This window comes from Chelonoidis abingdonii, chromosome 5, assembly GCF_003597395.2.
Source record: "Chelonoidis abingdonii isolate Lonesome George chromosome 5, CheloAbing_2.0, whole genome shotgun sequence".
NCBI classification, from domain to species: Eukaryota; Metazoa; Chordata; order Testudines; family Testudinidae; genus Chelonoidis; species Chelonoidis abingdonii.
The window spans coordinates 144,195,483-144,211,788 of record NC_133773.1 but is presented as its reverse complement, the minus strand read 5'-3'; the positions used below and the strand labels follow the sequence as shown (position 1 = coordinate 144,211,788).

At 51.1% G+C, this 16,306-nt stretch overlaps 1 protein-coding gene across 1 annotated transcript in view; it reads left to right on the top strand.

Annotated features, from left to right (window-relative positions):
• DYSF (dysferlin) overlaps nt 1-16,306 on the top strand; it is a 357,128-nt gene that overhangs the window by 85,746 nt on the left and 255,076 nt on the right. Inside the window, exon 4 of the mRNA XM_075066758.1 lies at nt 4,130-4,235. Coding sequence (XP_074922859.1) covers nt 4,130-4,235 — 106 coding nt within the window. The remainder of the gene's footprint in view (nt 1-4,129; nt 4,236-16,306) is intronic.

Here is a 16,306-nt window from a genome sequence, read left to right as displayed (position 1 = left end):
AGAAGCATGTGTTAATACCTGGGAGCAAACAAGCTGTGCATCTCTCTCTATCAGTGTAAGAGGGCGACAATTTATGAGTTTACCCCATATAAGCTTATACAGGTAAAACAATTTTATTTGGGATTTGGACCCCATTGGGAGGCTGGTGTCTGAAGCGGAGACAGGAGCCTACTTCTTAATCATTTCAGTTAACCTGCAGTCCTTGGGGAACCGTGGTCAGACTAGGCTTTTGCAGCAGCTATGTGTCTGCACAACCAGGCAGGCACTGAAGTCCCCAAGCGGCCAGGGAAAAATGCTCAGAAGAAGTAAGCTCAGCACATCAGGGGGCAGTCCCATAGGGTCTATGACCCAGCTGTCCATCGGGTGAGGCCACGTAAGATCGGCCAGGCAAGAGCACCCCCCTCTGAGTCACTAACACCGACTCCTGCAGCTGCGTTTCTTAGCAACACGCCATGGCAGTGTTCTAAGAAAAGGAGTGCTAGGCCCTGGCGTTTGTAAACCAGCACACACCACCACAGGTGCAGAGGGACGCTTCCAGCCCTGCCCTGCAGTTTGGTTCCCCTAGTGGTGAGGAACTGGTCAAAGTCAGAGTGGCCAAGTAACAGGTGGTATCTGTGGGTCTCCCATCCCTATACGAAATAAAGGCCAACCCCCAGCTCGAAATCCACCACACTCATGGAGTCAGTGTGCCAGATCTCCATCTGGTGTGAAGAAGCAACAACTCGTACAGCAGCAAGGGCAGATCCCCAAGCGGGTGAAACAACGCTCCGATTGTTGACGCCAGGCCAAGGATTGGCCCCAACGTTAAAACACGGAGAGAGAAAACCCAGTTCCCATTCGGTCCCGTGGCCGGCCCTGTCGCCCAGCACCTTGATTTGTGCACAAACGGAGCCGTGAAATAAAACGGGATTTGCAGACGATGGTGTCAATCAAACTAAAAAATAAGGGGAAATAATAAACCTCAAGGCGGCTGCTTGAGGCCCTTCCCTCTCCCCCTGCTAGACGCAATAACCCCTTAGAAGACGGCTGCCATATAAATATGTTGACAGGCTTTCGGGCACCTGCCCGTCCCAGCGCGCCGGCAAGGCCCCCACGGGACGATCCCATTTTCCAGAATTCTCAACCGCGCTTTAGTACTCTGCAGGTATGCATCGCAACATGCACTAGGCGAAGGGAAAGCGGAGAGCGCGGTAGCCCATCTGCAGCTTGGGTCAGAGCAGTCCGAGGGGTACCTCAAAGAGAGAGGCGTAGGAGATTTGATCCAGGAGGGAGCAAATTCAAGGAGATGCAGATAGATAAAAACGGGGGTGATACCCAGCGGGTGCAGCTAGGTCCCAGGTTGCTGCGTCAGCTTTCTCTGTCCACACTGCCTGCTCCAGTTACGCCTCAATCACTCCTGAGCCTTGGGCTGTAAGCTGCTCTCTCTGCCTTGCCAACCCAGCCATGTGCCCATCGCCGGTTTCAAACGTCCGGCTTGTTCTTCAACCCCATAAATCCCGTCTTGTGCTCCCACACGCTCCACTTCCCTCCTGCGCCTCAAATCCAAGACCCTCTTGCCTTTTTCTCCTGTAAGATCTCACATCACTTAGCTCCACTCCGCTTCTGTTGCCGCAATAAGCTTCTGACCAAATCGGCCGGCCATCTCCCACCCGCATAGCACCCCATCGCCCTTGTCCGCGTCCCCTTGAGTGCCCCTCGGCTCTCTCAAACACCGCCCCCCGTGCATGGGGTAAACTCCCCCTTCAATATTCATGACATCGCCACCTTGCCGTCATCCAAATCTCTCCTGTGCGCTGTCCACAGCCGACCCACCCATCTGGCACTGCGTAGCCAGGGGCGACCTGGGACTTCTGCCCTCCTACTCGATTCTGTTGCCTCGTGTTCCCACTTCACCCCTGCTCTGGTCATCAGTCTGGTCCACTGTTTTTGTGCCTGGCAAGATATGGGACCCCGCTCCTTGACGGGGTTTCCAGATGTAAACCATGATATAAATAAATACAAGTGTTAGCTCACTTGTCTCCATGAACAGTACCAACATACAGAAGTAACAGTATTCCTAACCTCACGCCTTCAAAAAGCACAAATCAGGCCCCAAAGACTCAAAAGCCTAAGAAATAAAAGTCAGGTTCTTTTTAGTTGCCTTTCCGTTTTTGAGCCGTTAGCAACCACCTGGGCTAGAAACTTGCATTTTTTCCCTAATGGAAGCTGAGATTCTCACGTGATTCTGGGAGCTGGGCTTTGAGAAAAACACCAACAACTGTGAGATTTGCAATCGGATTGCAAGCAGCACCAGTCTAATACTAAGAATTAGTACAAGATTCACACCCCCAATCATTTTCATGGAACTTAAGATCCCAAGGAAACCAGGAGGGTTGAGTTCAGAGAGTCCAGCGTCCCAGTACAGTGAGGTGGATGTGCTATAAATACTTAGGGCTTGTGTCTGTGGCGAGTTAGTACTGGGTAAATTGGGGTGGGACTCTACAGTGCACTAGCCCGCCGGGCTGTAATTTGCCATACGGGCCTGGCTACTGCATATTAAAGCTCCACTGTGCTCTGATGCACTTCCATTTGAAACAGACAGACAGATAGCTGCGCTTTGACCCTAAGCACAAAGGAATCTAGATGTTTAAATCTAAAGCAGTGGTTCTCAACCTGTTTATCATTGCAGGCCACATATGGGGCCCACAATGTGTTACCTAGGCCACAGGCTGAGAACCACAGCCTCTTCCCAAGCTCCCCCCAAGCTCGCCCAGTGCTCCCTGTGCCCAGCACCACTAGGATTAGCCTCTTGAGTACAGAACAGACCCCATAGTGTTTTCTGTGGGCTGAGCAAACAGAAATGAAGGTAGCACATCTTGTTTGACGTAACCGTTGTGTCAGCTAGGAGACGTCTTGGTGGGAGGTCCATCTCTGGTGTCCTTTTCGGCCCACTGTGGTCTCTGAGGATGACACCCACAGCTGTTCCTCTGGCATATCCAGCGCAGCACCAGGACAGTAGCTCTGATATCTCTTTATGTTATAGAGGAAGCTGGTCGTCTTCCTCCACCCTACTCTGGCAGCTCAGGCCAGGCTGACTATCTAACCACAGGGCGGCAAACATCAGCCTGAGTCTAGCTCCCCTGCTCTTTTGAGGAAACAAGCCAAACAGTATAAGTTATGGTCTTTGCCTGTCCTCACCCTATCGCATGTGGGTGAAATATACCGACAGGGTTGTGTTGTTAGCACAGCATTGAGGGATGGGTATCTAGTGGTCTGAATGCAGGGCTGGGAACCTGGAGCAGGAAACAGCCAGTTCATGTTCCATGTTCCCTCACTGTGCCTCAGTTTCCCCAATTATACAGTGAGCTATCTCACAGGGCTGTTGAGGGGATCTGTCTCGCTTAGGTGGTGATACAGCCCCTATCACCAATGAACCTTGCAGTCATTAATGTATTTATCCTCACACACCCTTGTGAGGCAGAGCAGTGCTGTCATCCCTATTGACCAGATGGGGAAACTGAGGCACAGAGACGCTAAATGAGTCCCCCAAGGTGACATAAGTGGGCCATAGGGGAGCAGGGAATTGAAGCCAGGTTTTCCGAGCCCCAGACTAGCACCCTAACCATTGGGCCATCTGTCCAGGGGAAGGGAATGAAATAATGCCTCTTACTCCCTTTTGCCCAGAAGCGTTCTAAGCTTACACTGTACCGTATTTTGCACCTATCGACCACTGCGCCCTTTCTGCCCTGCAGAGCTCCTAGGCTTTGGAGGAGCAGCGGTGGTTAGGAGGACCATGAGGAGCTCCGCTTTCACCATGGAGAGCTCGTGCTTATCCGGAAGTTTGAGTGTCCGTGAGATCTCTGTATAATACAGATACTGGCTTTACTGTCTCAGGGGCTGGCCTCCCAGAAGCAGGTGGGACAGAAGTGATCTTCAGGGCTGTGTCTACACGGAGTTCAGGGCTGTGTCTACATTGAGTTTCCAAACTGTAAATCTGAGGTATTTCATGTGTATTTTATACTTAATCTTGTTGGCTTCCGTGGGGCGCTATCCAGTTCACTCCAAGCCTGGGACCCCCAGTCTTAACCCAATGCATTCAGTGTCTCTCTTCCTCTCCCATTAACTTTTTGTTCCTCTGATCCTTTTATAGGTTTTTGGGGGAAGCCCGAGTGCCCCTGCAGGACGTCCTGGGCAATCCCACCCTGACTGCCAGTTTTAACGCCCCCCTGCTGGACACCAAGAGGCAGAGCACTGGGGTAAGTCCCTCTCCAAGTTTGGGGTTTTGGGTGCGGTGACATTTCCTTGTGGGAGGACAGTCGGGCATGGCCAGAGGGAAGTGATATGATATACTCGCTCTTTCCACCTATCCGTAGCCCCAGTGCCCTGGAAAATCCATGATGTTGCTGAGCAAGGGAGATCGTGGAGTCGGTCCCTGGTGGGGGTGGGAGTTCAGATCCCAGTGAAGCATGTGAGCAGCAGAACTGGTGGAAGAGGCAGCCCTTGGGACAAAATGCCTCTCTCATTAAAACCAGACCAGAGGCTGGGACGGTTCCACCTGCTCCTCTGTTGCCCAGGCAGCCTTGAATGGAAGTCTGAACAGAATGAGGCTGCAAGCCTTGGGGGTTACAATAAAATGGGGGGTTGAGGCTTCGGGAGGTGCTGACTGAAGGCACAGGAGGAGCTGGAAAAAACCCTGGGCTAGATGCAGCTACTTGGCAGTGCCTGGACGGTCCCAGAACTCCACAGCCAAGGCAGAATTACAAGGTGCCTTCCCCTGATGCTTTCAGTTCTTCTATGGGCAGACCTATGGAGGGGACATGCAGAACTCCCCCTGCTTTCAGGCACTGGGCCCAAAGGCCTGGCAGGACCCCATGGTCAGGATTCTGGGTTTCCTCCCTGACGGGTGATGTGATCCCTGGAGCCCCACAGTGCAGGTGAACCGCAGACCCCGGATTAGCCAAACCTCCCTGTTCGCTGAACTCCAAAGGGGCGACCTGGTAAATAGGAGGTTCGTCGAGGACTCTGAGGGACCCAGAACTGCAGAGATCCTGTCAAGCTGGCTTCAGTCCTGCAGGCTTTAGCAGCTGGGCAGGAAAGGGAGGGTGGCTCTCTCAAGGTAAATCCAGACGAGAGCCATTGGTGTGGATGGATTGACACCAGTGTTGCTGAGATAAGGATCCAGCTCCTGATTTACCAAACTCCTGGTGAGCCAATCCCCTGCCACCTCGTGCCATCACTGGTGCCCATGAGAAATGAATCATAGACTATCAGGGTTGGATNAGAGGGCGAACAATTTATGAGTTTACCCCATATAAGCTTTATACAGGGTAAAACAGATTTATTTGGGATTTGGACCCCATTGGGAGCTGGGTGTCTGAATGCTGGAGACAGGAGCACTTCTTAATCAGTTTTCAGTTAAGCCTGCAGTTTTTGGGGGACGTGGTTCAGACCTAGGTCTGTGTTGCAGCAGGCTAGTGTGTCTGGCACAACCAGGCAGGGCACTGAAGTCCCAAGCTGCCAGGGAAAATGGGCTCAGAAGTAGTCTCAGCACATCAGGTGGCAGTTCCCAAGGGGGTTTCTATGACCCAGCCTGTCACAGGGGGGTTGAGGTCAGTATTGATGGCCAGGCAAGAGCACCCCCTGCTGAGTCACTAACACCACTCCTTGCAGCTGCTGGGTTTTTCTTAGCAACACGCCATCCAGGTGTTGCTAAGAAATGTTAGTTGCTTAGGCCTGGCGTTTGTAACCAAGCAACACCACCACAGTTGGTGCAGAGGGGACGCTCCAGTCCCTGCCCTGCAGTTTGTGTTTCCCTTAGTGGTGAGGAACTTGTGTCAAAGTGCAGAGTTTGCCAAGTAACAGGGGTGTATCTGGTGTGGGGTCATCCCATCCCTTAGAAATAAAGGGCCAGATCCCCAGCTGGCGTAAATCAGCCACAGCTTCAGTGGAGTCAGTGTGCCAGATCTCCAGCTGGTGTGAAGAACTGTCATCACTCTACAGCAGTCAATGGGGCAGATCCCCAGCTGGTGTAAATCAACGTTGCTCCATTGTTACCCAGGCCAAGGATCTGGCCCCAACTGTTTAAACACGGAGAGAGAAAACCCAGTTCCCATCGTGTCCCTGGTGGCTGCCCTGCCTCCAGGGGCACCGGGATTTGTGCAGCAAACGGAGCCGTGGAAATAAACGGGATTTGGCAGACGATTTGTGTTCAATCAAACTTAAAAATAGGGGGAAATAATAAACCTCAGGCTGGCTGCTTGAGGCGCCTTCCCTCTCCCTGCTAGGACGATAACCCCTTCGAAGAGCGGCTGCATTATAAATTATGTTACAGGCTTGTCTGGGCACCTCCCTTCCCAGCTTCCCCTCATTGTCTCCCCACGGTGACTGATCCCTTTTTTCCAGGAATTCTCATCTCGCTGCTTTAGTTAGCTCTGCAGAGTATTTCATCGCACAGCACGAGTGCGAAGGGAAAGCGGAGAGCTCGGTTAGCCCATCTGGCAGGGCTTTGGGTCAGAGCAGCCGAAGGGGTTACCCAAAGAGAGAGGCGTAAGGGAGGATTTGAATCCAGAAGGGGAGCAAATTCAAGGAGATGCAGATAGATTAAAAACCGGGGGTGGGATTCCCAGCTGGTGTTGCAGGCTAGGTCCAGGTTTGGCTGTTCGGAGCTTCTCTTTGTCCACACTGCCTGGCTCCAGTTTAGCCTTCATCATCTCCTGATCCTTGGTGGCTGTAATCTGCTCCTCTCTGGCCTTGCCACCAGCCATGTTGCCCCCTCGGGCGTGTTCAGAACCTTCCTGGCTTGTTCCTCCAACCCCATAAATCCTCGTCTTTGTGCTCCCCCCCCCCGGCTCCCTTCCTCCTCTGCCTCAAATCCAAGCCCCTTGCCTTTGCCTGTAAGATCCATCATCACTTAGCTCCACCCTCTCTGTTTGCCCAATTAGCTTCTTGACCAATCGGCTCTGCCATCTTGCCACCAGCAATAGCACCTCCATCGCTCCTTTGTCCGCTTCTCCCTTGAGTACCCCCGGCTCTCTCACACCGCCCCCCGTGCATGGGGTAAACTCCCCCTTCAATATTCATGACATCGCCACCTTGCCGTCATCCAAATCTCTCCTGTGCGCTGTCCACAGCCGACCCACCCATCTGGCACTGCGTAGCCAGGGGCGACCTGGGACTTCTGCCCTCCTACTCGATTCTGTTGCCTCGTGTTCCCACTTCACCCCTGCTCTGGTCATCAGTCTGGTCCACTGTTTTTGTGCCTGGCAAGATATGGGACCCCGCTCCTTGACGGGGTTTCCAGATGTAAACCATGATATAAATAAATACAAGTGTTAGCTCACATGTCTCCATGAACAGTACCAACATACAGAAGTAACAGTATTCCTAACCTCACGCCTTCAAAAAGCACAAATCAGGCCCCAAAGACTCAAAAGCCTAAGAAATAAAAGTCAGGTTCTTTTTAGTTGCCTTTCCGTTTTTGAGCCGTTAGCAACCACCTGGGCTAGAAACTTGCATTTTTTCCCTAATGGAAGCTGAGATTCTCACGTGATTCTGGGAGCTGGGCTTTGAGAAAAACACCAACAACTGTGAGATTTGCAATCGGATTGCAAGCAGCACCAGTCTAATACTAAGAATTAGTACAAGATTCACACCCCCAATCATTTTCATGGAACTTAAGATCCCAAGGAAACCAGGAGGGTTGAGTTCAGAGAGTCCAGCGTCCCAGTACAGTGAGGTGGATGTGCTATAAATACTTAGGGCTTGTGTCTGTGGCGAGTTAGTACTGGGTAAATTGGGGTGGGACTCTACAGTGCACTAGCCCGCCGGGCTGTAATTTGCCATACGGGCCTGGCTACTGCATATTAAAGCTCCACTGTGCTCTGATGCACTTCCATTTGAAACAGACAGACAGATAGCTGCGCTTTGACCCTAAGCACAAAGGAATCTAGATGTTTAAATCTAAAGCAGTGGTTCTCAACCTGTTTATCATTGCAGGCCACATATGGGGCCCACAATGTGTTACCTAGGCCACAGGCTGAGAACCACAGCCTCTTCCCAAGCTCCCCCCAAGCTCGCCCAGTGCTCCCTGTGCCCAGCACCACTAGGATTAGCCTCTTGAGTACAGAACAGACCCCATAGTGTTTTCTGTGGGCTGAGCAAACAGAAATGAAGGTAGCACATCTTGTTTGACGTAACCGTTGTGTCAGCTAGGAGACGTCTTGGTGGGAGGTCCATCTCTGGTGTCCTTTTCGGCCCACTGTGGTCTCTGAGGATGACACCCACAGCTGTTCCTCTGGCATATCCAGCGCAGCACCAGGACAGTAGCTCTGATATCTCTTTATGTTATAGAGGAAGCTGGTCGTCTTCCTCCACCCTACTCTGGCAGCTCAGGCCAGGCTGACTATCTAACCACAGGGCGGCAAACATCAGCCTGAGTCTAGCTCCCCTGCTCTTTTGAGGAAACAAGCCAAACAGTATAAGTTATGGTCTTTGCCTGTCCTCACCCTATCGCATGTGGGTGAAATATACCGACAGGGTTGTGTTGTTAGCACAGCATTGAGGGATGGGTATCTAGTGGTCTGAATGCAGGGCTGGGAACCTGGAGCAGGAAACAGCCAGTTCATGTTCCATGTTCCCTCACTGTGCCTCAGTTTCCCCAATTATACAGTGAGCTATCTCACAGGGCTGTTGAGGGGATCTGTCTCGCTTAGGTGGTGATACAGCCCCTATCACCAATGAACCTTGCAGTCATTAATGTATTTATCCTCACACACCCTTGTGAGGCAGAGCAGTGCTGTCATCCCTATTGACCAGATGGGGAAACTGAGGCACAGAGACGCTAAATGAGTCCCCCAAGGTGACATAAGTGGGCCATAGGGGAGCAGGGAATTGAAGCCAGGTTTTCCGAGCCCCAGACTAGCACCCTAACCATTGGGCCATCTGTCCAGGGGAAGGGAATGAAATAATGCCTCTTACTCCCTTTTGCCCAGAAGCGTTCTAAGCTTACACTGTACCGTATTTTGCACCTATCGACCACTGCGCCCTTTCTGCCCTGCAGAGCTCCTAGGCTTTGGAGGAGCAGCGGTGGTTAGGAGGACCATGAGGAGCTCCGCTTTCACCATGGAGAGCTCGTGCTTATCCGGAAGTTTGAGTGTCCGTGAGATCTCTGTATAATACAGATACTGGCTTTACTGTCTCAGGGGCTGGCCTCCCAGAAGCAGGTGGGACAGAAGTGATCTTCAGGGCTGTGTCTACACGGAGTTCAGGGCTGTGTCTACATTGAGTTTCCAAACTGTAAATCTGAGGTATTTCATGTGTATTTTATACTTAATCTTGTTGGCTTCCGTGGGGCGCTATCCAGTTCACTCCAAGCCTGGGACCCCCAGTCTTAACCCAATGCATTCAGTGTCTCTCTTCCTCTCCCATTAACTTTTTGTTCCTCTGATCCTTTTATAGGTTTTTGGGGGAAGCCCGAGTGCCCCTGCAGGACGTCCTGGGCAATCCCACCCTGACTGCCAGTTTTAACGCCCCCCTGCTGGACACCAAGAGGCAGAGCACTGGGGTAAGTCCCTCTCCAAGTTTGGGGTTTTGGGTGCGGTGACATTTCCTTGTGGGAGGACAGTCGGGCATGGCCAGAGGGAAGTGATATGATATACTCGCTCTTTCCACCTATCCGTAGCCCCAGTGCCCTGGAAAATCCATGATGTTGCTGAGCAAGGGAGATCGTGGAGTCGGTCCCTGGTGGGGGTGGGAGTTCAGATCCCAGTGAAGCATGTGAGCAGCAGAACTGGTGGAAGAGGCAGCCCTTGGGACAAAATGCCTCTCTCATTAAAACCAGACCAGAGGCTGGGACGGTTCCACCTGCTCCTCTGTTGCCCAGGCAGCCTTGAATGGAAGTCTGAACAGAATGAGGCTGCAAGCCTTGGGGGTTACAATAAAATGGGGGGTTGAGGCTTCGGGAGGTGCTGACTGGAGGCACAGGAGGAGCTGGAAAAAACCCTGGGCTAGATGCAGCTACTTGGCAGTGCCTGGACGGTCCCAGAACTCCACAGCCAAGGCAGAATTACAAGGTGCCTTCCCCTGATGCTTTCAGTTCTTCTATGGGCAGACCTATGGAGGGGACATGCAGAACTCCCCCTGCTTTCAGGCACTGGGCCCAAAGGCCTGGCAGGACCCCATGGTCAGGATTCTGGGTTTCCTCCCTGACGGGTGATGTGATCCCTGGAGCCCCACAGTGCAGGTGAACCGCAGACCCCGGATTAGCCAAACCTCCCTGTTCGCTGAACTCCAAAGGGGCGACCTGGTAAATAGGAGGTTCGTCGAGGACTCTGAGGGACCCAGAACTGCAGAGATCCTGTCAAGCTGGCTTCAGTCCTGCAGGCTTTAGCAGCTGGGCAGGAAAGGGAGGGTGGCTCTCTCAAGGTAAATCCAGACGAGAGCCATTGGTGTGGATGGATTGACACCAGTGTTGCTGAGATAAGGATCCAGCTCCTGATTTACCAAACTCCTGGTGAGCCAATCCCCTGCCACCTCGTGCCATCACTGGTGCCCATGAGAAATGAATCATAGACTATCAGGGTTGGATGGGACCTCAGGAGGTATCTAGTCCAACGCTCTGCTCAGGAGTGTAAGACTCTTGTAACCCTTTTGCCAGGTGAACTTGGCAGCAACAAGGGCCGGGTTAGCTCCTCTGGGCACAATAAAACAGGGCCAGCTCGAGACCCCACCTGCTAATCTGGGAAAATGTAACATCACCCCTGGGCGCCTCTAAGAGGCAACATGTCCCCTCCTGCAAGCACCGAGTCTGTGTATAACAAAGGAGAGCTTTTATTAGAAGGGAAATAGAACCCAGCATTAGTCTGGGAAACGCCACAATCACATTAAAAAACCATGCAATCGTAAGCAAAACACCCATCCTGGAGCATGCTGGGCTGTGGCCTTCGCCTCAGTTCCTCACCTTACAGTGTTCCACAAAAAAATGTTCCTTTAACACACACCCCCTCCCTCCACTGCCCCCTGCTCACAATTGCAGCCGTTCACTCTGCATCATCGCCCTTGGCTGCTGCCTCGTTGTCCTTCACTGTGCCGCGTGCCACTGCTTCCTTTGCTACCACTTGCCTCTCTGCAGCCTCTGCCACACCACCTCTTGAGGTTCTGCCACTGAACCCAGCTCTTAAAGCTTCCGCCAGGGGGTTTAGGGCTGAAGAAGTGGGTTTTTTACCCATGAAAGCTTATGCCCAAATAAATGTGTTAGTCTTTAAGGTGCCACCGGACTCCTTGTTGTTTTTGTAGTCTGATGTGTTCCACTCCTTTTGCATGTCCCACGCATGTAATGAGAACACCTTAGATCTTTCGCCAGGTTTCCTCCTCAGGTGATCCTTCCATTCCTCGCACAATGGTGACTCTCCAAAGTTAAACTTTGCTGGGTCTATTGCTGGAACCTCAGCTTCACATTGGGGTCTCACGATGGTATCAGGTCTGCTATCTTCTGCCCTTGTTTCACAATACCATGGCTTGTTTCATTAGCAATCACTATAATCACCATTTTCTGGGTTTCAGTGGAGAGGGTTGTGACTCCACTGGGGACCTGCACTCCTTCAGCCAGCTGCTCTACCATTGCTAATGTCCTTTTCCTGCCTTTTAGGCAGGTACTCATAACAAGCACGTCTCTCTCCGGCCTGGTGTACACTACATTACGCCAACCTAACTTTGTAGGCGTCGACACTAAAATGTTGCTCCCACCGATGTAATTCGCCCACTACACCGAACATATAACTCCACCTGCACGAGAGGCGTAGTGCTTATGTTGATGTAGTTAGGCCGATGTGGGGTCCGTGTAGACACTGCGTTACTAACATCACCTGTTACCTGTCAGCTCCACACGGGGCTCACACTGACCGCTCCAGCTGAATACCTAGGCAGAGTAAGTGTGTTCATGAAAACAGGGTCTGGTCCTGAGAGTCTGTTCCCCACTAGATGTTAGGGGAAAGCTCATTCAGACCCCGCTTACGCACTGGTGTGAAACGACTGCACGAGGTGCAGGCTGGGAGAAGCTGGGCTCAGGTCTGGCCCAAACCAGTTCACTGGGACCCCACTGGACATTCCTGGGTCTGTTTTAAGCCTTTCCACGTTTTTCTGTTCCTGTTTAGATGAGCCCTTTTCTAAATAAAGCGTTTCCGCTCCTCTCCCAGGGAAGTGTGTGCTGTACGTCGGTAAGGCTGGGCAGTCTGCAGGACGAGGCTGACTCTTTTTATAGACCTTTCCCCAGTGCAGCTGCCAAGGGCTGTGACAGTGTTGGGACTCGGCCATGCAAGTGCCTTTCCGATAAGCTAGACTCTCCCAGGAGGCCGTGCTGGCTCACCCACCCGACAACCGGCAAAGCTTCATCCTCTTTTGTCATGCCTTTCACCTCCTCTTCCTCAGCTTTGGTCTAGCCAGTGCACAGCTCATAAATCCTACTATTGTTACTGACAGGGCTGGGAATGGAACTTGGATTCAGGTGCCTGCCAGGAAATTAGATCCTGAATCTGTAAGGATATCAGAGGGCCAACCTACCCTGGCAAAAATGTCTGTTAGGGCCTGGCACACCGCTTTAGCCCTGGTGTTGCCTAGATACTTGCTTCTGGGCCATCGGGGTGCAGTCTAAGATAGATCGTACGTGGCTTTCTATGGGCTATACTTAACTGGGAAAGGACCCAGAATATCCACAGCTACTCGCTGAAATGGGACCTCAATTATGGGGGAGTGGCTGAAGGAGGGGCCTTGACAGATCTTGGGGCTTTCCCACTCTTTGGCACACCTCACAAGACCGGACATACGGGCAACTTCCTTGCCATCCCTCCCAGTGGAAGGATTCCCAACCTGTCCTGGTTCTGTTAGCCACGCACAGATGGGATGATACATGGGCTAAGCTTAAGAGCTTCCCGTCTTAGTTGGAACCACAACGTATTGTGCGGCTGCCATTCTTCTTCCTGGTGTCACCAGAAAGAATTCCTTGTATAAAGATCCTGTGGTCTATAACAAACCGGATCGTTAGAAGAGCTGAGAGGCGGTGGGGGTCATGAGCCGCCAGCCAAGTTTTGAGATGTCATCAGCTTCCTGTTCAGTCTGGAACTGGTTCCTTGAAGCTGGGGACACCAGTTCTTCTCAGACGACTGGGCTTGACTGAGAGATGATGAGTGGGGTGTTTCCGTTGCTGTGTGAACCGCTCTCCGCTGTTGCACCTGGGGGTATTTCAGGCTCGGCTGAGCTCTTCGGTATGGTTGTCTGTTTGCTTCGCCAGTTCAGGCGTCGTGGCCCCTCTGTGTGGAGGTTGAAGATGTGGTTGCAACTGCTGGTGCTGATGCTGGTTGCTGCTTTCCAGTCTGGTCCTGGGACTGGAGGGTGCTGTGGCTGGTTCAGAACGTTGGCAAGCGGGATCCGGGTCCAACTACTTCTGGTCCTTTGGTAACACAGACGTGGAGGCTTCTCGTGGACGGCTCAGGAACAGAATGGTCCTGGAAAGCTTTCCTGTTTGGCTGCGTGTAATCTTCCACCTATGGCCCGCTTTCACCTGGTTGGGCCAAGTCTGTCCCCCAAGTAGCAGGGGGATGAATAATTGTTCATAGACACGAAAAGTCCAACTCCTGAGCCAGCTTTGCTCTGGACCAGCGGCAGTTCAGCTGTAGGCAAGTCTACAGCTTGTGACCATGAAGCGGGTAATGGTCACTGCCTTGGCTCTTTGGGTTGATGAGTTTGGGATCGAACAGCGATTTTGGTGAATAGCTGACAGTGGCTGTATGTGCCCCATGTCTCTCACGACTGGGCGGTAAAGACTTCTTTCCGCCCACTCTCAATTTTCCCTGCGTTCCAAGGGGATTGAGAGGTATCTGAGCCTGGGGATCTTTGGTTGTGAATGGTGGTGTGATGGACTTGCACCGGGTGGGTTGCTTTTGGGCAAGTATGCGCTTTATATGTCCCAGTTCATTACACTTATAGCATCTTTCACAGCTAACTGGTTCCACTGGGGAGGTGCGTTACTGAAAGACTGGTGAGGTCGGAAGAAAAAGGTGTCTGTGCTTCCCTGGGTTGTAGGTGAGGTCTTGGGTTCCCTCTGTTGTAGGGTTATTGTCGTGTGCCCCCTGGCGTTTTCATTCCCTTTACAGTAGCTTTCTTGCTTTCGAGCCACGTTCACAATCCATCGGGCTCCAATCTCCCCCGCCTCGGTGAGATTTTTGGTTTTCCATCTTGTATGTACCGTGTTTTGTTCTCAGGAACACCATCCAAGAACTGCTCCATTTGTATGAGGAGGTGCAGTTCTTCAATGGATTGAACATTGGTTCTGATCTCCAGGCCTCATAATTCTTTCCAATGTAGTGCAGGTGTCTGGGAAAATGACACATCTGTTTCCACTTTTTGGGTTCTGAACGCCGGCGGCATGATCGGGGTTACGCCCATTCTGTATCTGGCCTTGGTTTTGAAACAGTTTATAATCGTTCATTCTTTGTCCTTTGGCATTTCAGCCGCCACTTCTGCCTAAAGGTCCACTGGGGTGTGACCTCAGCTGTACTGTACGGTCTCCAGCAGAGCTGTACCGCAATGCAAGCTCTTTTCCAAATTTTCTAAGAAGGCCAGTGTACAACCTGCCTGTTAGTTGGGAATTTCTTGGGTGTGGAAGACTATTGGCGAAGGTTATTAGGATTGGTTGGGTTCGTTGCTTAGCCTGTTCTAATTCAGGCCTGCCGATGGGCCTCCCTCTGTTTTTCCATCTCTGTTGGTTTTCTCCCTCTGGAGTTCTATTGCGCTTTCTGTGGGCGGGCATCTTCTCTTGTTGTTTCTTTGGTGGCGCTGCATCCTTGGCTGCCTGGTTCTCTTTTGTAAGCTGCCAGTGTGATTATTTCTTCTTTTTCTTTCACTTGACCTCTTTTTCTCTTTTTTCCAGTTGTCGCTGGTGAATCTGCTTCGTTGATTTGTGTCTCTGCATCCAGTTTTGCTCTTTCTTGTTTCCAGGGGCATCCTATGGTAGCTCATGGTTCCTGCTTTCTTGGGTGGGGTGCCCTCTGGTGGTTTTGTCTGAACTGCTGGCTCTCTGTTGTCTCCATGGGGTCTGCCTAGCAACTCCTTTTTGTTTACTTCTCTCTATCCTTGAGCATGCAAATTAAAAGTCGTAAAACCAGTTATTTACCTAGTGTGTGTTTCTGGGGGATACCTTGACTCCCAATGGGAGTGCTATTTGTTTAACAAAAGACCCTTAATGTCACGTTAATGGTCCTTGCTTCAAAATGGCAACCACCCCAAGCAGCAGAAAAAAATTTTCTCTTTGGCTACTTTATAAAACCAACCCTTTCTCTCTGCTAAAAGCCTTAGCAGTGAAAAAGAAAAATAATATTCTACTGGCTTCTGATTCTTACTTCCCACCGCAGCCACTCATATCATAAGCTCTTTCCCAATTGGACCTTAGCGTCCAAAATCTGGGTGCCTAGCATGAACCTTCTAAGCTTAATTACCAGCTTAAGCTTTGAATCTCGCTGCCACCATCCAAATCCAGGGTTTTGGCCCCTCTGGGTCTCCCCAAACCTTCCCTGGAGGGACCCCAAGACTCAGAGACTCTGAGTCTCACAACAAAGGGAAATAACCCACTCCCTTCCCCTCTCTCTCCCACCCAGACTATCCTTTCTGGGCTAACCTGGGAGTACTGATGCAATCTCTTTACATCATAATACCAGAAGCAGTCTCCTCTATTCCACAAAGAGACAAACCCCAAATACAAGGAAACAGAAATGATTCTATCTCTTCGCCCTCCCACCATATCCCTGGTGGCTGCAGAGCTTATCCTCCGCTAGATCTTAACACAAGACGAATTCCCCCTTCGTTTCCTTAACTACCCAGAGAGAAAACTCAAGCAAGTTCTAAAAGAAAAACTTTATATAACAAGAAAGAAAAAGACAATAAGAATATATCTCTGCATCAAGTGACAATACAGGGCTATTACTTATGAGAAAAATATGAATAAACAGTGCTGATTCAAAAAGATATCATTTGAAAACATTCCAGCAAGCTCACACACATGTAAATACAACCAAACAAACATAAAGCCTAATATTGTTTTTCTACCTGTACTACAAGTTGGAAACGAAGATTAGAAGATACAAAGAACCTTTTATAAAGCTGAGAGAAGCAGACAAAAGGCGTCGACCCCAAAATTCCTCCCTGACTTGAAAAAATCCAGTTTCCTGATTGATCCTCTGGTCAGGTGTTGGTTTCCCTCTTGTATACCCTTTAAACGGAACTTAACCCTTAGCTATCTATTTATGACAGGGCTGGGTCAGGTCGGACCCCACTATGTGGC